Source organism: Macrobrachium rosenbergii, chromosome 47, assembly GCF_040412425.1.
Source record: "Macrobrachium rosenbergii isolate ZJJX-2024 chromosome 47, ASM4041242v1, whole genome shotgun sequence".
Lineage (NCBI taxonomy): Eukaryota > Metazoa > Arthropoda > Malacostraca > Decapoda > Palaemonidae > Macrobrachium > Macrobrachium rosenbergii.
The window spans coordinates 22,023,124-22,050,713 of record NC_089787.1 but is presented as its reverse complement, the minus strand read 5'-3'; the positions used below and the strand labels follow the sequence as shown (position 1 = coordinate 22,050,713).

The 27,590-nt window shown below is 31.6% G+C and overlaps 1 protein-coding gene across 15 annotated transcripts in view; it reads left to right on the top strand.

The window, feature by feature from the left end:
* FucTA (glycoprotein 3-alpha-L-fucosyltransferase A) overlaps positions 1 to 27,590 on the top strand; it is a 102,509-nt gene that overhangs the window by 66,400 nt on the left and 8,519 nt on the right. For 4 of the 15 annotated variants that reach the window (XM_067090166.1, XM_067090165.1, XM_067090164.1 and 1 more), the window contains 2 exons: positions 7,540 to 7,560; positions 14,300 to 14,335. The exons of 4 other annotated variants lie outside the window; for them this stretch is intronic. In XM_067090166.1, the coding sequence (XP_066946267.1) occupies positions 7,540 to 7,560; positions 14,300 to 14,335 (57 nt within the window). The remainder of the gene's footprint in view (positions 1 to 7,539; positions 7,561 to 14,299; positions 14,336 to 27,590) is intronic. 7 more of the 15 variants (XM_067090169.1, XM_067090168.1, XM_067090167.1 and 4 more) reach the window with 2 other exon arrangements.

Here is a 27,590-nt window from a genome sequence, read left to right as displayed (position 1 = left end):
GTTTTTGTTTTTGTCGTTCGCGGTGCTGTTTCATTTACTGAAAGGAGCTGTGTTGAATATATGTGTTGGAATATATATATATATATATATATATATATATATATATATATATATATATATATATATATATATATATATATATATATATATATATATATATATATACACACACACAGTATAATTCATACACAAGATTACTATAAGTAGAAGTGTATTTAGCATTCTTACACGTGATTACTTTAGGTAAAGGTGTATTTATCAATTTTTACACATGATCATGATAGGTAAAGGTGTACTTTTCCAAATTTTACGGATTACAGGAGCTAAAAGTGTACTTTCTATAATCATCACATTATTTTATAGGTAAAAGTATATTTGGCATTTTTACACATGATTGCACTTGTTAAAAGTGTACTGGAACATTTTTACACAAGATTAATATAAGCAAAAGTGTATTTACCATTTTTTACACGTTGTTACGATAGGTAAAAGGGTACTTTATAATTTTTGTACATGAATACTTTAGGTAAAAGTGTACTTTTTATTTTTCCTCACATTATTCTATAAGCAGAAGTGTACTTTACCATTTTTACACATTATTATATAAGTAAAAGTGTCCTTTTCACTTTTTTACAAGTAAAAGTGTACTTTTCACTTTTTTTTACAAAAGTGTACTTTTCCCTTTTTTTACAAGTAGAAGATTACTTCTTCACTTTTTTTTTACAAAAGTGTACTTTTCACTTTTTTACAAGTAAAAGTGTACTTTTCACTTGTTTTACAAGTAAAAGTGCATTTTTCACTTTTTTTTTTTACAAAAGTGTATTTTTCACTTTTTTACAAGTAAAAGTGCACTTTTCACATTTTTTACAAGTGAAAGTGTACTTTTCACATTTTTTTACAAGTGAAAGTGTACTTTTCACATTTTTTACAAGTAAAAGCGTACTTTTCACTTTTCTTACAAGTAAAAGTGTACTTTTCACTTTTCTTACAAGTAAAAGTGTACTTTTTTAACACATTCTACACAAGCATCCCCTCACCTTGAAAAGGAGCGAGTTCACAAAAGAAGGAACCCGTCTAATTGTTTCATGGCGTGATTGGTTAAAGGGTTTTTTAGGGAACCATTACATAACCTAACTCCTTTTTTTATTATTTTTATTTTTTTGGGGGTGGGGAGTGGTGGGGTTCACACAGGTGTGGGCGGATCACACCTGACGTGGTGCTTACCTGGTCTTTTGTCGCTGTGATTTCGTTATAGAACGAGACAGCGAGCGAACGCTTTCTCGTTAGGTGTCAGACTTACTCAGTGAACGCAACTCGATGGGGTAGAATCGTGTTAACTGTTATTTGGGATTAAAAGTAGTTAGGGAAAGAGAGAGAGAGAGAGAGAATTTATATGTATATACACACAGAATTGTCCACAGTAATATACTTGATTAGCAATCTGTTATATATATATTCCAAAATACATTCATTATTCATTAGATAATCCCAGAAGCATACCTTCTTTTTAGAAGATTTCCCACTGCAGGAAAATTCAAAGAAAGTAAAAAAAAAAAAAGATGGCCAGTCCAGTGTCCGAAGTGCAGAGAAAAGTCATTAAAAGCATTTAATGGTCAAGAGTGATTAATGACTTTTTTGTCTGTTCGTACAAGTCTTTGATTATCGCCCCAAACTTCCAGCCTCAAGTTGGGAACAAGTTCAATGAGGTGAACTGTCATTATTTATAATACTGTCCCTTTTGGGGGACAAACATTAAACAGTCTGGGGACTGTGGAACTGTCAAACTATTTATATATTACTGGAAAAACTCACATTTCGTGGAATTATTAGTGGCTGTGGGTTCTGTCAAATCCAAATTTGGTTTTATGAAAAGGAGCCCAAGTGATAACAGTTTTTTTTGGCTGATAATCGAAGAGCAACTGGCGTTTGGGTCCCATTAAACAGTTTTGGGACTGTGGAACTGTTTATATGTTGCTGAAAAACTCACATCTCGTGAAATTACTCATGATTATGGGTTCTGTCAAATCCAAATTTGGTTTTACGAAAAGGAGCCCAAATGAAAATAGTTAATTTTGGCTGGCAATCAAAAAGCAACTGGCTTTTGGGCCCCATTAAACAGTCTTTGGACTGAGGAACTGTTTATATATTACTGAAAAACTTACACCTCTTGAAATTATTCATGATAACGGGTTCTGTCAAGTCAAAATTTGTCTTTTAGTGAAAAGAGCAAGAATGAAAAAGGCTGTTCTTGGCTGAGAATCAAGCACCATCGTCTAAAAACCAGGTGAAATGATACACCTATCTTTAATGATGATGTATCTCGGAAGCCAAATAGACTGACAGGCTCTGTGGCCCTGCTTATCACAAGCCCTTGTACCTGCGTCGATAAGGCGCGTCGAACATGGATGCCTAACAAGCACCCAACAGCAGGAGCCCCACCACTACCATCAGTAGCAGATTCGTCGAAGCGTCTGCGAGGAGGTGCCTGGCAACTCCGTCCGGGGACCCAGGTGACTGATCTCGTCGGCCAGGTAGAGGTGATTGATTACCTAACACCTGGGATGACAGGCCTACAAGCCCTGTGTCTCCCCTCCTCAGTCCACTGCTGCAGTTGTTGCTCCTGTTGCCTTCGGGTGATGACGTTCAGTTCCTGCCGAAGGAAAAGTTGAGTTACCGGCCTCGTGGGGAATTGATATCTAGCGAGGTTCCGCAAGGGGGAGTGTGTGTGCCTAGACTCATTTCAGGCTGTCATTTTTCCAGAAACTTTTTCAAATTCTCTTTCCTCTAAAGTCTTTCTGAGTCTCCTCAAACTCATTCTTTGAGAGTCTTCCTGAGTCTCCTCAAACTCTGATTCCCTAGGGTCTTCAGATAATTCTAGACTATTTCAAAGCCTTCTAGAGTCTTCTGTAGTCTCTAGAGTCTTCTAGAGTCTTTCAAAGTCTTCTAGAGTCTTGTGTATCTCTAGAGTCTTTCAGAGTCTTCTAAGCTCTTCTAGAGCCTTCCAGATTCTTCTAGCGTCTTCTGGAGTCTTCAGAGTCTTCTAGAGGCTTCCAGACTCTTTCAAGAGTTTTCTAGAGTCTTACCAAGTCTTACAGAGCCTTCTAGAGTCTTCTAGAGTCTTTCAAGAGCCTTCTAGAGTCTTCAGAGTCTTCCAGAGTCTCTCGTAATGGGGTTCATTAATCCAGCTTCCAGTTCCACAATCACTGGATGGTGGCTTGTAGCTAAATTGGATTTCTGGACGCCACTGACAAGGGCGATTCCATGACACCAATTAGCTCCCGGATTTCTGATCAGGAGCCTGATTTGCCTTTTTTGTTTGTTTCCAGGAAACTGGAAGTTGAATCTATTTTTTTTCTTGAGCTTGTATATATATATTTTTTCTTGAGTTTATATATATATATATATATATATATATATATATATATATATATATATATATATACACACACTTCACTCTCTCTCTCTCTCTCTCTCTCTCTCTCTCTCTCTCTCTCTCTCTCTCTCTCTCTCTCTCTCTCTCACACAAACACTCACATACCGTACACACATAAACAAACATACAAATATACTTTATGCACGCTCTCTCTCTCTCTCTCTCTCTCTCTCTCTCTCTCTCTCTCTCTCTCTCTCTCTCCTCTCATATATATATATATATATATATATATATATATATATATATATATATATATATATATATATATATATATATATATATATATATATATATATGTATATTTATTTATATATATGTTATATATACACATACATACATACTTACACTCAGACATACACACACACATGTATATGTATGTGTATGTATGTACGTATGTAGAGCCCACTACTCTATCGCCTCTTAATCTCTAAGTGCGTGTAACACCCTCCACCCACGTGACGCTTTCTCTCTCTATAATGACTAGCTCATTATCAGCCGGATCGGTGTCCGAACCATTGTAAAAAGTATAATGAAAAGCTTCATTATCAGCAGACTATCTCACAGACACAGTCAGTGTCGTGAATGCCATTAGATTAAGGGATTTTAATCTTTATATTATTTTATTTTTGATAAATATGTTTCCCTAAATTATATTAGTATTTTTATAATGATTTTTTTTATGATTTGGTGTCAAGCAAATGGTAATATTTTTTTTGCTGGGGAAAGTATGTTTAATAATGATTAAGTTATTTTCAGTAAATACTACGATTCTCGTACTTTCATCCATTTTTTATAATGATTTTTTTTATGGTTTATTGTTAAGCAAATGGCAATATTTCTTTTGCTGGGAATTCTTTGTTTAATAAATTTTCTATTTTTTTTTAATAAATATTGTTCCACTTAATTTCACTCGCATTTTTTAAAAAATTCCTTGGACAGTTAATATTGATTTAGTGTCAAGCAAATTGTATTTCTCTATTTCTGATTTATACTTTTATCAATTCACATTACTTCTCCTTTCTTTTATCCATAAATTTCTAATGCTGCTTTGTGAGTTCAAAATGATTTAGGGCAAAGGAGTAATGCATATGTATTATTTTTGCTTTATATTTTATCCGATATCCAATGCTTTATAGTGATAAGTAATCTCTTCTTTTTGCATTTCATATTACCCTCTGTTACTTCTTTGTAATGAACACTACATTCTTTGGAAGCTTGAATTTCAAGTCAGTGGCCCCTGTGGTGGGCTTGTTCCACATGAATAGGGTTCACTATCTAAATGATAATAATAATAATAATAATAATAATAATAATAATAATAATAATAATAATAATAATAATAATAATAATAATAATAATAATAATAATAATTGCATTTCAAGTCCATGACCCCTGTGGTGGGTTTGTTCCACATGAATAGGGGTTCACCTTCTAAATAATAATAATAATAATAATAATAATAATAATAATAATAATAATAATAATAATAATAATAATAATAATGTTATTAGCATTATTATTATTATTTTTGTATTCATGTTTCAGTTTATCATAATGTAACGCCAATTCTAAGACATTATTTTTCTGAGATATACTTTTTCTGATATTAATTATTTTGACAGTATGACAGTTCATAATGATTTAGATTTACTAGCAACAGAAAGGCGTAATATCTGTAGCTTATAATTCAATAATTTATTATAATTTTTATAATTATTCAGTATATTAAAAAGGGCCAGTTCTCTGGTGCCTTAGTTTACCTGCTTATAATCCCATCATTGATTATCATTTTGTAATTATTCAATATACTAAAACGGGCCACATGCCTTGTGTTTGAGTTTAACTGCTTATAATTCAATAATTGATTATCTTTATTTTAAATTATTCGATATACTAAAATGGTCCACTTATCTGGTGTCTTACTTTACCTGCTTATAATTCAATAATTGATTATCATTTTTGCAATTATTCAATTCAAAAATGGTCCACTTATCTGGTGTCTTACTTTACCTGCTTATAATTCAATAATTGATTATCATTTTTGCAATTATTCAATACATACGATTGTATGATTTTATATCTCTTTGTTGCAATAAACACCAACGCACGATATACATTGCCTTTGGAATTTATAACAAAGGACAATAAATTCTCGGTTCAGAAACAGCAAATATATATATTTCAGGGTTTACTGAATAGATGATCAATTATTACTGATCAGTTTATCGGAAAAGGACCCATAGACAAAAATCTTTTATTGAGAAACAATTTGCCTGATTATTACATATTCAGTTAATATTTCCATTTAATTAGATTATTGATAATAATTACCCATTACAGACATGTTGCTATGAAACTTACCTAGATATGAAGATCATTTTCCTATTTCAAAATCATTCATTTTTGCCGACTTAAAATTTTTGTCATTACAATGTCACGAGAAATTATGGCCTTTAAACAAAATTGATGTTTTTTTATTCTGCAACTTTAGTTATTTTATTCGTTGTATCGTAACTTAATCCCTGTAGTGGGAATCTATAAGAAATCAATATTTATTATTTAGGATATATATATATATATATATATATATATATATATATATATATATATATATATATATATATATATATATATATATATATATATATATATATCCCTAAATAATAAACATTGATTTCTTATATTTTCCCACTACAGGGATTAAGTTACGATACAATATATATATATATATATATATATATATATATATATATATATATATATATATATATTATTATATATATATATATATATATATATATATATATATATACATATATATATATATATATATATATATATATATATATATATATATATATATATATATGATAAAACAAAATGGTCTCCCTTGATGCATAACTCATGACAATTACCAGTAATAATTATAGATTGATAGAGAGAGAGAGAGAGAGAGAGAGAGAGAGAGAGAGAGAGAGAGAGAGAATTAATGTTGGTTTTCTATACTATTGTAAGCTGATCCAAGCTCTTATGCAGTGGTTCCAAAAAACATTAAGAAAATTATCAATGAAAATTATATATCAATTCTCTAGTTAGTTTTCTGAAAAGAAAACTATTGTGCCGGCTTTGTCTGTCCGTCCGCACTTTATTCTGTCCGCACTTTTTCTGTCCGCCCTCAGATCTTAAAAACTGCTGAGGCTAGAGGGCTGCAAATTGGTATGTAGATCACCCACCCTCCAGTCATCAAACATACCAAATTGCAGCCCTCTAGCCTCAGTAGTTTTTATTTTATTTAAAGGTTAAAGCTAGCCATGATCGTGCTTCTGGCAACGATACAGGCTGGGCCACCACTGGGCCGTGGTGAAAGTTTCATGAGCCGCGGCTCATACAGCATTATACCGAGACCACCGAAAGACAGATCTGTTTACGGTGGCCTTGATTATATACGCTGTACAGAAAACTCGATTGCCCCGGAGATACCGGCGCATTTTTTACCCTGTTAATATTATGTTTCTTTTAGTCAGTAATATTGAAAGTATTATCATATACTGAAGGTAATTATTTAGTTATCTCTCTAAATAAACCAATGCAGTACGGTCAAGTTATTTGTTGCCTTTATAGGTTGTCTAAATCTGATTATTAGCCAATTATTTTTATTTTTCTGTTAAGTTGTGGTTGCTTAGTTGCATGTATGTATGTCGTTCAGTATTGAGAAATATTCGTTTTTATTTGTGATTTTTCTCCAATTGCAATTTTTATTTGTTTATTTATTTGTCACTTTATTTGTTCCATGTCATTGTTTTGTCACTCATTTCAGTTGCCTTTGATGATTTAAGTCACTGTCATATTTTGTTATTTGTAATTTTTCCCCAGTTTCAATTTTTATTTGCTCTATTATTTGTCATTTTATTTGTTCCATGTCATTGTTTTGTCACTCATTCCAATCACCTTTGATGATTTAAATCACTCCCATTTTTTGTTGCACGATCTTAAGTGTTTTTGTGGCTTATTAGCTCAATAATGTTTTTGTTTATGTTATTGTTTTTCGTCTGAGTTTTTTCTCTGTGTTTGTCCATGTTTTTTTATGTTCCTTTTCGTCTTTCTAGGGGCCTCCCGAAACAGATAAGGTAGGGAAAAGAAAGCGGCAGATTTTTTTTTTTTAAAAAGTGAACTAACCCTTAGTTGTTTACTATCTAGAATTTCCATCTTCTATTGCAGAGCCTTAGGGTGACTCGTGACGTAATAGTGACGTCATTGGCTTTTCATCTTTTATTGCAGGGGCTTAGGGTGACTCGTGACGTAATATTGACGCCATTGGATTTCTTCTTTTATTGCAGAGGCTCAGAGTGACTCGTGACGTAATAGTGACGTCATTGGCTTTCATCTTTTAGTGCGGAAGCTTAAAGTGACTTGTGACGTAGTAATGACGTCACGGTGACGTAACTCTGACGTGATATTTCTACTTGTTGAGATATTAATACCATCTTTCTTGCAGTAGTGTGAACTTTTTGTTTATTTATTTATCTAATGCTTTAGCCATGTTTCTGTGGATGTGTAGTTTTGATACGTACGTAGATGTAGTTTCATACATGTAGGTATACATACATACATACATATATATATATATATATATATATATATATATATATATATATATATATATATATATATATATATATATATATATATATATATATATATATATATATATATCTATATATATATATATAATATATATATATATATATATATATATATATACGCTCGTCTCCGATCGAGACGATCCGCTCTACATCACAGTCTCCTCTTCGTCGGTCGAATCGACTGGTGTGACACCAGACGCTCGTCTCCGATCGAGACGATCCGCTATACATCACAGTCTGCTTTCCGACGATCGCTGGTGTGACCGAGTTATGATATTTTTGGTATTCTTATTATTTTTTATTCTTGAGTCTTTCTAATTCTTTACGGTAGTCTATATTCTTTGATGGATATATATATATATATATATATATATATATATATATATATATATATATATATATATATATATATATATATATATATATATATTCATTCCTCTTAGCTCTGTCTTCCCAGAACTCTAAAACTTGACTCACGTAAATATTGACATAAAATCTTTAAAAAAAATTCCATCCTTACCTGATTTCAGGTCATGATAATTCTGTAGCCGCTGAATATCCTTTCGAAGGATTGTGTGTCCTTCGAACCTCGGCATATCCTTCAATCCTTACCTTTGTTAGATTCCCTAGCTACCGACTCTATTCTTAGTGGGAACAGCACATTCTTAGACCCTCTATATTCATCTGGATTCCCTGACTTTGTGGAGAATTCTTTTCTGAACAGACGCAACGTGGACCCTAACAATTAGCAATCAAGTAAAATTTCCTTAAAAATTTTTAGGTTAGAATTAAAGTAGCTTGTGGTTTTAGGTTTAAGGGAATTCTGCATGTATTGTTTTTCTTTTTTGTGGGAATAACACATTCTTAGAACCTCTATATTCATCTGGATTCCCTGTCTTTGTAGAGAGAATTCTCTTTCTGAACAGACGCTACTTAGACCTTGACTTTTAACAATTTCCTTGAATTTCCATAAAAAATTTTAGGTATAATTTTAAGTAGCCTGTGGTTGTAGGTTTAAGGGAACCTTTGTACCCTCTAATCCCTGTCTCCGTAAATCTAGCAATAGCCTAAAATCTCCCTAAAAAATTTTAGGTTAGAATTTGAAGTAGCATGTGGTTTAAGGTTTAAGGGAATTCTGCATGTTTTTTTTTTTTTTGTTTGTTTGTTTGTTTGCTCAAACAACTGGAAGGTAAGATATCCAATAACCACTGGTGGAGGAAATGGTTTGTCTTATTTTTTTAATATTCTGTTATTGCATATGTAATTTTTTTAATATTCTGTTATTTCATTTGTTATTGATGGTGTGTTATTTTTGTTAAATTGTTGTTGTTTGTTATAAGTTATTAGGTATTTTTATGTTTAGTATAAGGTATTCAGTTTGACTTTTTTGCAAACTGGGAAATTGTTACGTATAATAATAATAATAATAATAATAATAATAATAATAATAATAATAATAATAATAATAATAATAATAATAATAAAATTATTATTATTATTATTATTATTATTATTATTATTATTATTATTAATATTATTATTATTAAAGTTGTTAATTTTATAATAATAATAATAATAATAATAATAATAATAATAATAATATTTTTTTATCTTTAAATTTTTTATACTAATATATTAATAATAATACAGATTCTATTTTTTAGTCCTAAAATTTTTGTAATAATAATAATAATAATAATAATAATAATAATAATAATAATAATAATAATAATAATAATAATAATAACTTCACTTATTTTTAACACTAACATCACAATCCCCAAACCATATCTTGGCCAACTTGACACTCGCCGTAAAGGCGCCGGCCGGATTACAGGATTACCGCATTACGGGATTACCGGATTACAGTTACAAAGCAATTTACTTGCTGATGTTAGAGGCCGTTTTTACAACCTAACACGTAACAATAATCCTTTTTTATTTATGATAATTTTTGTATGGTACATGGTACTGTACCTTAGTACCTTTTGGTACCATTACAAAGTTTATGGGAGAATTAATGGTGGTTTTGTTATGATGGATCAAAATATATGAGAGAGAGAGAGAGGGAGAGACAGAGAGAGAGAGAGAGATTTATATAGCAAAGCAGTTACAATATCGGAAAATTCACTGACAATAGTTAGGTGAGAGAGAGAGAGAGAGAGAGAGAGAGAGAGAGAGAGAGAGAGAGAGAGAGAGAGAGATTTACATAGCAAAGCTGTTTCACTACTGGAAAAATCATTGACAAGAGTTAAGCGGTAGAGAGAGAGAGAGAGAGAGAGAGAGAGAGAGAGAGAGAGAGAGAGAGAGAGAGAGAGAGAGAGAGATTTATATAGCAAAGTTGTTTCAGTGATGGAAAATTCATTGACGAGAGTTAAGTGGTACAGAGAGACAGAGAGAGAGAGCGGTAACCACTGATACCAGTGACCCTTTCTAAATACAAAAGGCCGACGGGACTGGCAACCCAGCTCCCTAACACCCTGAAAGATAGCAAATGGATCAAGCAAATCGGTGGAATCAACATCTCGTCAACTTATTTCATAGATACCTATCCCCCCTCCTCCCCATCACCCTTCCTCCCCCCCCCTCCGGACCATTCGATACCGTCCCCGAAAAGTGGCCCGGGGCCTCGTTGCTTGTCCCACTCGGCGTCCCATTCGGGACGTGTCCCAAGGAAGCCTGCGGTTTGGGATAGGTGCGGCCGGGATGACAGATTTTCCCATTTGGTTTAGGGGGAGAGAAAAATGTAGGATTTATTAAGAAAAAAAGATAGTTTTGATTTTGTCATTTTTATTTGTATGCGTGAATGTGTTGGTAAGAATTTGTAATACTTGTATGTATGAATGTATACATATATATATATATATATATATATATATATATATATATATATATATATATATATATATATATATATAACTGTATGTATCGTGAAATCCAAATAATTGAACATTTGGTTTGATAATTTTCTTACATGGTTCAAATACATCACGAGAGAGAGAGAGAGAGAGAGAGAGAGAGAGAGAGAGAGAGAGAGAGAGAGAGAGAGAGAGAGAGAGAGAGATATAATATTTTGGACAGGATTAAGTGTGAAATTCAGAGTTACATACATGATATTTTTAATTTGAATTATTAATAATGTTTAGTACAGGAGAGAGAGAGAGAGAGAGAGAGAGAGAGAGAGAGAGAGAGAGAGAGAGAGAGAGAGAGAGAGAGAGAGAGAGAGATAATATTTTGGACAGGATTAAATGTGAAATTCAGAGTTCCATACTTGATATTTTTAGTTTGAATTATTAATAATGTTTAGTACAGGAGAGAGAGAGAGAGAGAGAGAGAGAGAGAGAGAGAGAGAGAGAGAGAGAGAGAGAGAGAGAGAGAGAGAGAGAGAGAATGCCCCCCTTTTCTCTCACAGTATTTCTCCCAACTAAAAGCCTTTCGCCTTGTACTTCATTTTTACCTATATTTAGATATTTTATCATATTCTCCAACCGCTCCTTTATACTTTTAATAATTCATATTTCATCTGTTTATTTATTGATTCGTTAATTCATCTTTTTATCTTTTCGTTTCTTTTCTGATAGCTGATCTCTTCTTTCTGTATTTATTTCCTATTATCTTCTATTATTTGTTTCAAATGAACTCTGTAATATTCTTTGGAAGCTTGAATTTCAAGTCAGTGTCCCTTTGTGATGGGCGTCTTCCATATGAATAGGGGTTTATCTTCTTCTTCTGAATAATAATAATAATAATAATAATAATATTAAATGAGTGACACTTTGCTTTCTTAGACTGGAAGACTGTGTTCTCCAAATTGTTCCTAGACTAGAACAACGCGTTCTTACACTGGACCAACCGTTCTTAGACTGGAACGATGAGTTCTTTTTAGACTGGAACAATTTGTTCCTTGCCTGGAACTGTGTGTAGGCTGGAACAGTGTGTTCTTCTTAGAATGGAACAATGTGTTCTTCAGTTTGTTCTTAGACTGGAACTATGTGTTCGTCTTAGACTGGTAACAATGTGTTCTTTGCCCGGAACTATGTGTAGACTGGAACAGTGTGTTCTTCTTAGGCTGGAACAATGTGTCCTTTGCCTGGAACTACGAGTGACACTTTGTTTTCTGAGGCTGGAACAATGTATTCTTCAATATGTTCCTAGACTGGAACACTGTGTTCTTCAAATTGTTCCTAGATTAGAACAATGCATTCTTAGACTGGAACGATGTGTTCTTGTTACACTTGAACAATGTGTTCATCAGTGAGTTCTTAGACAGGAACAGTGTGTTCTTCTTAGCCTGGAACAATGTGTTCTTCAGTTTTTTATTAGCCTGGAATAATATGTTCTTCTTAGCCTGGAACAAAGGCCACAGACCAAAGAAGGTGCCCTGGAACCCTGGCAGTCTGTCTGTCTAACGATTATTGGCCTCCGTCCAGGCAACTCTACCAGAGTGGGCGACATCTTTCAAGTGACGCCAGAGGCAGCATTTATTGAGTGAGGAGGGAGGGAGGGATGGGCGCGGACTAAGGGGGCGGGGTCTAGGGGGTAGAAGGGGGCGGGGTCTATTAGGGGAGGGATGCAGAAGTGGGCGGGGCTTCGGGTTCAAGCGTCAACCTTTTCCCTTTCCAGGTGTTCTGATTTGCTGATGCGATGCTGTGGCCTTGACTTGGGCTTAGATTAAAAAAGTTAATGGGACTTTTTATATTTGACGTTTCTTAGAATTTAAAAGAAAAATTGAAAGGGAATTTTTTCTGTTTTTTGTTGATGTTTTAGACTTTTTAAAAACTTTTTTAATGTCATAGATAAATAGGTGTATAGTTTTATTGTGATTTGTAGGCATTTTGATATATAATGTTAAATGGCAACATTTCTCTGATAATAATAATAATAATAATAATAATAATAATAATAATAATAATAATAATATAATAATAATAATAATAATAATAATAATAGATTAAGAAGAACCTTACGAGCTTTACATATGGTAGGAAAAATTGTAAAAATATTAAAAAAATTAATATAAAGGTCAACTCTATGAAATTCCCCAAATTCAAAAAAGTTGCTCTAAAAATAAAATCCAATATCTCAGAAGTGATTTGATATTTCAATCTTAGTCTTGACCAAATATTTCTTTTTAATCATCATGAAAATATTCTTCATGACTGAGTGATTATTTGTAAACTGGCATCATTTTCTTTTTAGAAATTATGATATTTGAAATTTTTATAAAATTATTGAAAACAAATATTCACTCCAGTTATCAATTGCGAGATGTCCTGTTCGTCTGTCTTGAATTGAATTGCTTTTGAATTCAGTGAGTGCATAGTCTCTCTCTCTCTCTCTCTCTCTCTCTCTCTCTCTCTCTCTATCTCTCTCTATATATATATATATATATATATATATATATATATATATATATATATATATATATATATATATATATATATATATATATATATATATATATATATATATATATATATATATATATATATATATATATATATATATATATATATATATATATATATATATATATATATATATATATATATATGTATATATGTATATATATATGTATATATATATATATAGTTAATATATATCCATTATAAACATATATATACTGTATATATTTTATATATGAAGAAAAGTTTGTTTGTATGTAAGTAATTTTTTTAATTTTTTTTTTGTGTTAAATATATCCATTATAAACACTGATATATACTGTATATATTTTTGCATGGGATTCTTTTAATGAGTGAGAGTGCTAAATTTTTTTGTGTGTGCATAAGTCTAAATACAAGTGTGGAAATATTTTTGTATATAGGAATGGAAATATGTATATATATATATATATATATATATATATATATATATATATATATATATATATATATATATATAGCTTCACAACCTGCACACACAATTGTAAGCTATGACTGTACAATATAGCATATATATATATATATATATATATATATATATATATATATATATACAAGCTCAAGTCCTACCCAGTCAAACTAACCTAATCCCAACCACCATCACTCCCCCTCTGCTACCATCACCACAACCACCACCACCAAAAAAAAAAAAAAATTTCAAAAATTTTTAAAAAATCAAAAAACCCAAATTTCGGAGATGATTGAGTAAAGAGCGCCTGCGCAGATGTCCGCAGGACTTGTCAAGCCTTACTAACTTGGTGTTGTTTCTTGTGTTTCAGCCGACGATCTACTGAACTGGATCGGGATTCTAAAGGGTAGGCCATATAGTCTGCCTGCTAATGATTAACTCATTGTGCATCTTGGACCAACACATAGATTAATATATACTTACAGATCTTTGTGTATGTATGTATGTATGTATGTATATACTGTATGTATATATATATGTGTATATACATATATATATATGTATGTATGTATGTATGTATGGATGAATGCATACATATACAGACATACTCCTTAGTGCCAACCGTATTCTCGTTACGCTTTAGTTTTAAGTTCAGTAACATGGGCTAAAGAGTTACTAATAAATTCTGTAGTGTTCATATGGTATACATGTATATTTATATATATATATATATATATATATATATATATATATATATATATAAACATATGAATACCAGCCATATATACAGATATCTCTGCTTTTCCCTCCCAGCTCAGAACTGAAACTAAAGCTTGTCATATACCTTTCAAAATATTCTGTCAAATCATGCACAGAAACGGTTGTATAGCTGGACAAAAAAAAAAATAATAATAATAGTTAATAATGAGCGTCTTAAACGAACCAAGTTGATCTTGATAGATTTTGCTGACTGAAATAGATTAAAGAAAAAAATAAGGAATTGATTAATAAAAAAAATAAGGAATTATTACCAGCCATGATACAAAAAAAAACACGCAACTGATATTGTTTATAGATGGCCAAAATTATTTCTGCTTTGCTAAGCTAGATGTCACGATAGATACCTTTCTTTAAAATGCTTTTATAATTTTTTTTTTTCACTTCTAAGATTCAGACACTTATCTTAGTGCTTCAAAATTCACTTATTTCTTTACCTCGTAGTGAAACTAACGATTAAAATAATATAATAAGATAATATTAGTATATGGCCAAAATGATTTCCAATTTGCTTTACCAGGTTTCACAATAAATACCTTGGGTTAAAATGCTTTCATTTTTTCAGTTTTTCAATATTCAAACAATAGGTTTTAGTGCATCAAACACACCTATATTTTTTGCCTCACAGTAAAACTAACAATTAAAGTGAGATAATATTCTTAGACATTTAGTTTGTTCTCTGCATGTTGCAACTCAGTTCCTCTCTCCATTCATGAATGGGGGGGAATTCATGAATGGGAGAGAGTGATGTGTACCCATGAATGAACGTAGTAAAGCAAAATAGTAAAAATACGGTTGAGTCGCGTCCACAACAACACATTAGTCATGAATGAAGTCATTGTAGCGGTTCATGAACTATATTAGTTACTGCACTTAAAAACGGCATGTATTATATATATATATAGAGAGAGAGACAGAGAGAGAGAGAGAGAGAGAGAGAGATAAATTAATAAAAAAAAGCATGCACCATAGTCAGCTGGGTCCTGGTTAGATTAATCTCTCTTTCCTATAAATTTTATATTTTCTTTTCTAGAATTCTCTAGAGATAGCATGATTGGTTCTGGTTGTGGGTCTAATCTTCCATATATATATATATATATATATATATATATATATATATATATATATATATATATATATATATATATATATATATATATATATATATATATATATATATATATATATATATATATTTCTAATCAAAAGTCAGCAATGCAATATATCTGGTGAATGGTTGCTATACTCTCTCTATGGTGTGGGGGCAGAGTGAGGCTGCGAGCCCACCACCCAGGGCAAACCAGCTTATATTTCCATAGTCTTGTCTTTCCAGGTGACGGTCACACATCTTCACTCTTTGTGAAAATGGCTATTACAATTTCGCGTCCGATTTCCTACTGGGATGGGAAATTTTCCCTTTAATATTTACTCAATGCATTTGTGATGATGTTAATTTGTTTATTGATTAAAGCTATCCATATTTTTATTATTCATTTAATTTGTTTAATCTCTTTTATTGAATTTTTTTTTCCTTTCCAGCTTTTGTTCGTCAAGAGTCGTCAGATGATTTGCTTTCCATATTTTTATTAATATTCTTTATCGTTATTTTTTTTACGCAATTTATCATTAAATTTCAGTTTATTATTACACTGCAATTTATCATTACATTGCAATTTATCATTGCAATGCAATTTATTGCTTTGCAGTTTATCTTTGCATTGCAATTTATCATTGCATTCCAGTTTATCATTACATTGCAATTTATTGTTACATATATTACATCGCAATTTATTACTTTGCAGTTTTTCATTACATTGCAATTTATCATTGCATTGCAGTTTATCCTTAAGTTACAATTTATCGTTACATAAATTACGTTGCAATTTATCATTGCTTTGCTATTTATTATTACATTGCAATTTATTATTACATTGCAAATTACTATTTTCCATTGCAGTTCACTACATTACATTGCAATTTATTATCACATTTCAATTTATTATTACATTTCAATTTATCATTACATTGCATTGCAATTCACTGCATTACATTGCAATTTATTATCACATTCCAATTTATTATTACATTGCAATTTATTACATAAATTACAATGCATTATCACATTGCAATTTAATATCACATTGCAATTTATTATTACATTGCAATTTATCATTACACTGCTAACTCGTGCATACCAAACCACAACCCTTCCTGTGTACGTAGGTGGCAAAAATGCTTGCTTTATAGATTAGTAAAATCCCAGCTTGCTGGCATAACCATAATTAATAAGCTTGTAAGTATATGAAGAAATTGCTTTCCCCGTTCACTTTCTCGTGATCGTCAATGGAAGAATGAAGTGTGGAACCGCCAAATTCACCAACAAGCAGTAAGACGAACGACCAATGTTCCAGCCTCTGCTATGTCACGGCATGCCCAGGGAATTGACAATAGGCTATTGAGCGGTTCTGGAGTTACCTAAAAGATTAACAAGCCGTTTTTCTATTTTGCAAAGATGTTGTCCTCAGTATATTATTAATTTTATGGTTAGTTCTGTGGTTATTTAGGCAGAAGAGGCCAACTGATCAAGTTGGCGAGAGCTTCCTGTATATAGCAATATCCTACATACATAGCGGATTTTATTTTTCAGCGGTTTTAATCTTTGGTTCATGTTTCAGATCAAGATTCCGAAAAGGTAATTAGCAAAGTAAGAAATAAATGGATAAGAATATAAGTGATTAAAATACAAAGAGAATTGTTTTAGGGCAGTATAGTCCGTTGCATCTTCGCTCGAACTTTTGAGGTTCCAATTTCACGACAAAATTTAAAAAGGTTTTTTTAATAGATTTTTCTTTGAATTATGAGAAATATCAGGTTAGAATGATCAAATCGTCAGGTGAAGGTGAGAACGTATATCTTTTAAATGCTTCGGAAATAATCGATCAGGTCGACTGAATGCTTCAGAAATAATCGATGAAGTCGATTGAATGCTTCAGAGATAATTGATGAAGTCGATTGAATGCTCCAGAAATAATCGATGAAGTCGATTGAATGCTTCAGAGATAATTGATGAAGTCGATTGAATGCTTCAGAAATAAATGATGAAGTCGATTAAATGCTTCAGAAATAATTCATTAAGTCGATTGAATGCTTCAGAAATAATCGATCAAGTCGATTGAATGCCTCAGAAATGATTGATGAAGTCGATTCAATGCTTCAGAGATAATTGATGAAGTCGAGTGAATGCTTCATAAATAATCGATGAAGTCGATTCAGTGCTTCAGAAATAATTGATGAAATTGACAGAATGCTTCATAAATAATCGATGAAGTTGATTCATTGCTTCAGAAATAATCGATGAAGTCGACTGAATGCTCAGAACTAATCGATTAAGTCGATTCAGTGCTTCAGAAATGATCGATGAAATTGATTGAATGCTTCAGAAATAATCGATGAAGTCGATTGAATGCTTCAGAAATAATTCATTACGTCGATTGAATGCTTCAGAAATAATTGATGAAGTCGATTCGATGCTTCAGAAATAATCGATGAAGTCGATGAATGCTTCAGAAATAATCGATGAAGTCGATTGAATGTTTCAGAAATAATCGATGAAGTCGATTGAACACTTCAGAAATAATCGATGAAGTTTATTGAATGCTTCAGAAATAATCAATGAAGTCAATTGAATGTTTCGGTAATAATCGATCAAGTCAATTCATTATTTCAGAAATAATCGATTAAGCCGATTGAATGCTTCAGAAATAAAAGATGAAGTCGATTGAATGATTCAGAAATAATCGATGAAGTCGATTCAGTGCTTCAGAAATAATCGATCAAGTTGACTGAATGCTTCAGAAATAATCAACCAAGTCGATTGAATGTGTTCAGAAATAATCCATGAAGACGATTCATTGCCTCAGAAATAATTCATTAAGTCGATTGAATGCTTCAGAAATAATCGATGAAGTCGATTGAATGCTTCAGAAATAATCGATCAAGTCGATTGAATGCTTCAGAAATAATCGATCAAGTCGACTGAACGCTTCAGAAATAATCGATGAAGTCGATTGAATGCTTCAGAAATAATCGATCAAGTCGACTGAACGCTTCAGAAATAATCGATGAAGTCGACTGAACACTTCAGAAATAATCGATCAAGTCGATTGAATGCTTCAGGAATAATCGATCAAGTCGATTCAATGCTTCAGAAATAATCCAGCCTCAGCAGTTTTTATTCTATATAAGGTTAAAGTTACCCATAATCGTGCTTCTGGCAACGATATAGGATAGGCGACCACCGGCCCATGGTTCAAGTTTCATGAGCCGCGGCTCACACAGCATTATACCGAGACCACCAAAAAGATAGATCTATCTTCGGTGGTCTTGATTATACGATGTACAGACAACTCGATTGCGCCGAAAAAACTTCGTCGCATTGTTTACTTGTTCAAAACTGTAATCGGTCAGTCAGACGAAATTCACACGGCTAAACACCTCTACAGATGCACCAGAAGTCAGACGCAAGTTCTGCTTGTCGGGCATATTAGATATCCCGTCTTTCCGGTTGTGGGGGGAGAGGGGGGCTGGTGTAATTTCCACGGTCTGCAGACTCACTGAAGTTTCCCCGAGTTTGTCTAAAGAACCGGTTTTGGTTTTAATCCTGACATGAATGTCAAGACACCAAGTGTTTTTAACCTTAAATAAATTGTTGGGGTCCATTTTGTAGTCTGCGAGATGTTCTGCAGAATTCTGTTGTCGAATTGGTCAAATGCTCTCCACTGCTGATCAGATGTTATGGTATTTGAGAAATATTCTTTGAATGATTAATGTGAATTACGAGCGTTTTGAAGCCAGCTCGTAGGGAACGATTCTGTGGCTCGTTCTCTGTAAGTTCTTTGTCCCAGTGGCCCGTTTCATTTAAAATCATTGTCATAAAGACCCATTTCATTCAAATGTCGGTCCATGTGGGTCGAAATATAAGTAAAAATTTAATTTTTTTGACATTTTGCCTAAATGAGACCATGCAAAGAGTGCAGTATAATGTAAACATTAGCAATTGTTGTACCCTATACGTAAGCAGACTATAGGAAACCGCATATTATTATTCAGAAGATGATCCCTATTCTTATGGAACAAGCCAACCACATGGGTCCACAGACTTGAAATTCAAGCTTCCAAAGAATATGGTGTTCATTGGGAAGAATTAAGCCCTGTAAGGGGTAGTTGAATATATATATGTATATTTATATATATTTATATATATATATATATATTATATATATATATATATATATATATATATATATATATATATATATATATATATATATATATATATATATATATATATATTATTACATTTACTGGCATCGACAAGATGAATCTGAAAACGCCTCAGAACGCAGTGAAAAGCGACATATATTGTAGCCCAGGGTCAGAAAAAGAAATAAATATAATAAATAAATAGATTTGAGAAGGGAGAAAAGTGATTGTAAAAATTGAAAGAAACACTTGCGAAGACTGAGGTAGCTCTTTCAGTCTAGAGGAACATTTATGACGGAGTTGGAGTTTTGCCAAATGAGACAATTCAGTGGAAGTTTTTTTTTTAAGTTTTATTTGTAATTGATTTTTTTTTTTTTTTTGTGTTTATGAAGATTTCTTAATTTTTCCTTCCGTTCATTCATGAAAAGCGATAGATGTATGAATGTATTAATATGAATGTATTAATATATATATATATATATATATATATATATATATATATATATATATATATATATATATATATATATACTTATACATACTGTATATTAATATATATATATACATACTTACATACATATATACATACATATATTCATGATATTATACTTATATACATACATACATATATACATAAATATATCCATGCACAGAATCTTTGAAAAACACGAAAACAAAATTCTGAAAAGAATATGAACCCAACATTCCGATATTATTTATTTTTCCCAGTTTGTCCCCAAACAATACCGTCAAGTTATCCAAGCATTCTGGCACTTAGCTGTACAGTAATCAGGCTCTTGGAAGTACAGTAAGACAAGTGTCATCCAACAGGTGTTTGGAGACATGGACGCATTTCCCGAACAGATGTGAACAGATGCGAACATCTGTTGTTACCTCTCCAAGACGTCTGAGTCAACCGCGTCTCCTTCTGTTGAAGAAATGGCGATTCCGATAATAATCGCTCGGTTTCTTTTGTTCCCTCGTTTCTTAATCGGTTCTTCCCTTCATCTTCCATTTCTTCCTTTTGTTTCGACTGTTTCTTGTCTTCCACGGCGTCTAAATCTGACTCGTGCGAGCCCAGCATCAGTAATCAGTTGGCTGGTTTTGTTCAAATTTTATCTTGGACGTTTTTCATTAATGCGTTTCGTCGTTGTTATTATTATTATTATTATTATTATTATTATTTATTATTATTATTATTATTATTATTATTACTGAATGCTTAGAACCAAGGAACAATGCATAGCTAAACTATTATTATTATTATTATTATTATTATTATTATTATTATTATTATTATTATTATTATTATTATTATTATTATTATTATTCAATAAACATCAGTACATTTTAACTTAACGCTTAGAACCAAAGAACAAAGCATACTTAAATTATTATTATTATTATTATTATTATTATTATTATTATTATTATTATTATTATTATTATTATTATTATTATTATTATTATTATTATTATTATTATTATTATTATTATTATTATTATTATTCTACAACATGTACAAGTATAAGTAGAAAAACATCATGAAACACTCATTCAGTTGGATGCACATTTACAAAGTTATACGATAAATCATTGCGTGCACATTCGGAGAAACACATTTTAAAAAGTTATTTAGGAATACTTACGTTTATGTTCACAGAAAAAATACGATGTTCTGCATTTTACTCAAAGGGAAACATCTGTGGATACCTGTAACTTACAGAAACACAAGTGTCTTCAACATTTTAGAATTGAAGGGAAAACAGGTAAAAATGCACCTTTCAGCCACGGCTCGGTATGGTGGCTTGGCTTATAGCGTTGCTAGACGCACGATCATGGTTAACCTAAACCTTGAATAGAATCAAAACTACTGAGGCTAGAGGGCTGCAATTTGGTAGGTTTGATGATCGGAGGGTGGATGATCTGTCCGCCCTCTAATCTTAAAAACTACTGAGGCTAGAGGGCTGCAATTTGGTAGGTTTGATGATCGGAGGGTGGATGATCTGTCCGCCCTCTAATCTTAAAAACTACTGAGGCTAGAGGGCTGCAATTTGGTATGTCTGATGGTTGGAGGGTGGATGACCAACATGCCAATTTGCAGCCCTCTAGCCTCAGTAGTCTTTGATATCTGAGGGTGGACAGAAAAAAGTGCGGACGGACAGACTATAAATAGCCATCTCCATAATAGTCTTCTTTTACAGAAAACTAAAAAATGAAATTTTTAGTTCATTTCACGTTCAGAGATTAAAAGGTAAAAAAAAAATTAGATTCAAGGCGCAATTTATTCTGTTTACTACGAGTATTTCCAAACCTCCGCGGGATGCACAGCTGTTAAAAAGATTTTAAAGAGAGATTAGATCTTTCACATTTCCGTCTGCTATCTCTTCATGATGATGTACTGAGTCTGAAAGGTGATTTACACCTGAACACCTTTTCATTGCGTCTCAAAATCGGTACTTGAAAAATCTCTGATTGGTTGTAGTCTTCGTCAGGTGTACGTGTTTCCATAAAACTATCGTTTTAGTCGACTCTCTCTCTCTCTCTCTCTCTCTCTCTCTCTCTCTCCTAACAGGCTTACATACATACATACATACATACATATATATATATATATATATATATATATATATATATATATATATATATATATATATGTGTGTGTGTGTGTGTGTGTGTGTGTATGTATGTATGTATATATATATATATATATATATATATATATATATATATATATATATATATATATATATATATATATATAATATACATATATTCCAGTAAGGTTCTCTTCACCCTCTACTTTTTCTAAGTTGTATATTCCCAAAATTTTTTTTTCTGAAAAAAAAAAACTTATGGAGTCATTATTCGTCACAATATTATGTTAAACAGAATTTACAATATCATTCATTTCATGTCATTTATATCTTCGGACCAGACCAGAACTGATGAATCCATTTGGAAAGTCACGCCTGATAATAGATAAGTCTGATAAGCAAGACCTCACTGCAATAATTTTTAAAAAACTGTAAAATGTATTTTATGTATTTTTTATCTATTTTTCATTCGAAAATTCTAAATTTGAATTTTTTTATTTATTTATTAAAACACACCTGTTAGTTGATAAGCATAATGAGGAAGTCTCGTAATGATGATTTAGAAAAAATCGTCATATCGATGTTATCAATTTTTACACTCCAAAATCCCAAATTATTTCCTTTTTTTATTTTATATATTTCTCGTAATGATAATTCTTAAAAAATGGTCAAATCAGTTTTATCAATTTTTACACTCCAAAATCCCAAATTATTTCCTTTTTTTATTTTATATATTTCTCGTAATGATAATTCTTAAAAAATGGTCAAATCAATTTTATCAGTTTTTACACTCCAAAATCCCAAATTATTTCTTTTTTATTTTATTTATTTCTCGTAATGATAATTTAAAAACTCGTCATATCTATTTTATCTATTTTTACGCTCCAAAAATCCCAAATTATTTTTTTTATTTTATTTATTTCTCGTAATGATAATTAAAAAATCTTCATATCAATATTATCAATTTTTACGCTGAAAATCCCAAATTAATTCGTTTGCTTTATTTTATTTTTTCTCGTGATGATAAATTTTTAAAAATCATTTTAATATTATCAATTTTTACACTCCAAAATCCCAAATTATTTTTTTTATTTATTTTTTATTGATAATTTTAAAAAATCGTCATATCAATTTTATAAATTTTTACACTCCAAAATCCCAAATTATTTCTTTTTTTTTTTTATTATTTTATTTATTTCTTTGTTATCAAACTCATTCCTTCCCTCGCATCTCAGTCGGCCAAAAGAGAGAGCGTTTGTCCCCACCGAACTCCTAAAAGAATTTCTTAAGCAAACTTCATAACTTCATTTCAAAGGAAGTTCTAAAGAGAGAGAGAGAGAGAGAAGTCTCTTTTTTTAGTGGGGGAGGGGTTGGGTGTTGGATTTGGGGGGTAGAAATGGCCCAGTGGTTTATTTTTTGTCTAAGGCAATTTTTGTCATTTGAATGCAGGAAATTCTGATTTATTTGAATATATATATATATATATATATATATATATATATATATATATATATATATATATATATATATATATATATATATATATATATATATATGTATGTATAGAAAAGAGAGAGAGAGAGAGAGAGAGAGAGATGTATATATATACACATAAACTCTTCCTTTAATATTGTGCATATTTGGACCTCTCCAATCTCATTGTACAATTTGTAACTAGGGAACTTCATACAGATACGAGACCTATTTACTTTCTCGACAATATCTTATCTTACAAGCCTCTGTCATCCTGTTATCTCGGGAGAGATGAGAAGACGAGATAACACGCCCAAATTGAACTCAAGTTATGATAGCTTATCACTTCAGTTAGTAAATTTGACTGTTCTCTTTTCATATTGTTGTCATTTGTTATTTTAAGGTGGACCTAAAACTTCTCTTTATTTTTCTGCCTCGTAATAAAAGTGACTGATAACCAACAAGTTAAAAATGCGCCGAAGTTTCTTCGGCGCATTCGAGTTTTCTGTACAGCCGCTACAGCGTGCAATCGAGGCCACCGAAAACAGATCTATCTTTCGGTGGTCTCGGTGTATTGCTGTATGAGCCGCGGCCAATGAAACTTTAACCACGGGCCTGTGGTGGTCCTATATCGTTGCCAGGAGAACGATTATGGCTAACTTTAACCTTAAATAAAATAAAAACTACTAAGGCTAGAGGGCTGCAATAATAATAATAATAATAATAATAATAATAATAATAATAATAATAATAATTTCAAGTCAGTGGCCACTGTGGTAGACTTGTTCTTTATGAATAGGGTTCATCTTCTGGAGAATAATAATAATAATAATAATAATAATAATAATAATTTCAAGTCAATGGCCACTGTGGTAGACTTGTTCCTTATGAATAGGGTTCATCTTCTGAATAATAATAATAATAATAATAATAATAATAATAATAATAATAATAATAATAATAATAGTGCTAAGAAATTCACAATCTTGTGAAAAACGTTTGTGAAATTAAAATCCACAGGTATATTGTAATACAGTTTAGTACATAATTGTGGATTTTTATTACACAATAATAATAATAATAATAATAATAATAATAATAATAATAATAATAATAATAATAATAATTTGGAGAAACAAATCCATATATATATATATATATATACATATATATTTTATTTTAATAAGAGTAATAGTTCAATATACAAGAGTTTTTTGCATGTGCTTGCAAAATGCACTTCCTATTACTAATCACCTCGATGACTGGCCTGCAAGCGAAAAGAAATTGATCCGATAGTGCTTACCAAAGCAATGCCAGGTTAGTCATTCAATAATTCAATGAACGAGGCATTTTGATTTATATCCGGGTCTTTTGCCGATGAGTAAATTGTCAGTATTTGCAGTGATCTCAATAAAAGATTGACAGATGACGCGTATCAATAAGCAGCCGGTGTTGGTAAACTCGTAAAAAGGAAAATAAATATTGAGATATTTTTTTTCGTCACCTGAATCACCGTTCGTGGGTTTCTTTGTAAAGGACCTCTGTGTCTGAATGTACCCTGTTTGTTAATCTGTCAGTCTGTCAGTCTGTCAGGCTTTTCATATATTCATAGGTTAGAGTTTTGTATGTATATATATACTGTATAATATATATATATATATATATATATATATATATATATATATATATATATATATATATATATTGACTAATATGCACAAATTGACTAATTTTTAAATTAACTCTTTTATAATGTAGTAAAGTTAGAGAGAAGAGAGAGAGAGAGAGAGAGAGAGAGAGTTATTATTTCAAAACATTATGAACAGAGAGAGAGAAAGAGAGATTGTAATTCAAAATTACTGACGCAGAGAGAGAGAGAGAGAAACTAAGAGTTACTATAACATTACTATAACATCATCTACAGAGAGAGAGAGAGAGAGAGAGAGAGAGAGAGAGAGAGAGACCCATTCTCCCCTACAAGAATCTATGCAAAGTATCCCCACAATTCACCGGCCTACTTATGCATTCCTGGTTCTCAAGACCGCATACCAGATTAGGACACACCAGGGGATATGATATGCACCCCACCCGCATATAATATATTACTATATGCGAGGTATGCTATTTCTTTGTACTGGCTGAAAGTACTGCCTTTGTTTATGTATATTATATATATATATATATATATATATATATATATATATATATATATATATATATATATATATATATATATATATATATATATATATATATATATACAGTATATATTCGGCTCTTAATAGAATCAACAATAATAATTCTTTATTATTATTATTATTATTATTATTATTATTATTATTATTATTATTATTAGACGCCCAATCACCTAGGAGCTAGGAAGCCCCAGCCAATCAGCAGTCAAGATCACGATGACGTCACAAAATGACCGCGTAGGAACTCCCGTAACCTATCATTATAATCTATGGTTCTCAAACCGTATAATTATTGTCAGTAGACACAGCATTCACTCTAATAATTCAAAGTCCATAAATCTTCTATCTGAGAGAGAGAGAGAGAGAGAGAGAGAGAGAGAGAGTTAGTTTGTCTCTCTCCCTGTGATTCGGCACATTATAATTACTTACAATGGTATCTGGAGCCGGGGGTAAGAACCTATATGATTTATAGGCATTCCCGTTGTCTCTCTCTCTCTCTCTCTCTCTCTCTCTCTCTCTTCCTAATAAACAAATTTTTTTTTCTCTCTCTCTCCTCTCCATCTCTCTCTTTCTCTGTTCACAATAGACAATACTGATCTCTCTCTCTCTCTCTCTCTTCATAACAGAAAAATTCTCTCTCTCTTCTAACTCTCTCTCTTCTCTCTCTCTCTCTCTCTTCCTTCAGAATATATATATATATATATATATATATATATATATATATATATATATATATATATATATATATATATATATATATATATATATATATATATATATATATATATATATAAATAACTAAATTTAGCTGAATTACTAAACGCTTCGAAACAGATTCTCATGGAATTCTGTAATCAAACTCAGACCGGCGGTTCTGTAATCAATTCTCTGGAATCTGTATTCTATAATGTCAATGTTTAGTCCGATATGTTTGATGTTCAATGTTTTTTTCTTGGTAAAATGCTTAGAATGTTGTAGACATCGGACATTTTGGTTGGGGATTCCGCTGGTGGTTTGGGACAGCTATGCGAGATTAGTAGCCAAAATCTTCCTTTTTTATCGAATTCTTCCTCCTTTCTGGGAAGATTAGAGGACGTGGCAACACTGGACAGCCGATTTTACGACATCAGGACGTAATGACATGTCGCAAAATACGACAGTCATGTCTTTAATGTCATTACACAGCGTGGGACTCGCGTAACTGTCCAAAGCTTTTTCGGGATTTGAAAGCCGCTTTGGCAATCGAGTTATACATCGTTTGGACTGTGCTTTAGGGAACGTCTATCCAATTACCGCCCCCTCCGCCCCCCACCCACTTTTCCAGGTCCGATAACACCCTGCCCACTCCCCTCCCTCC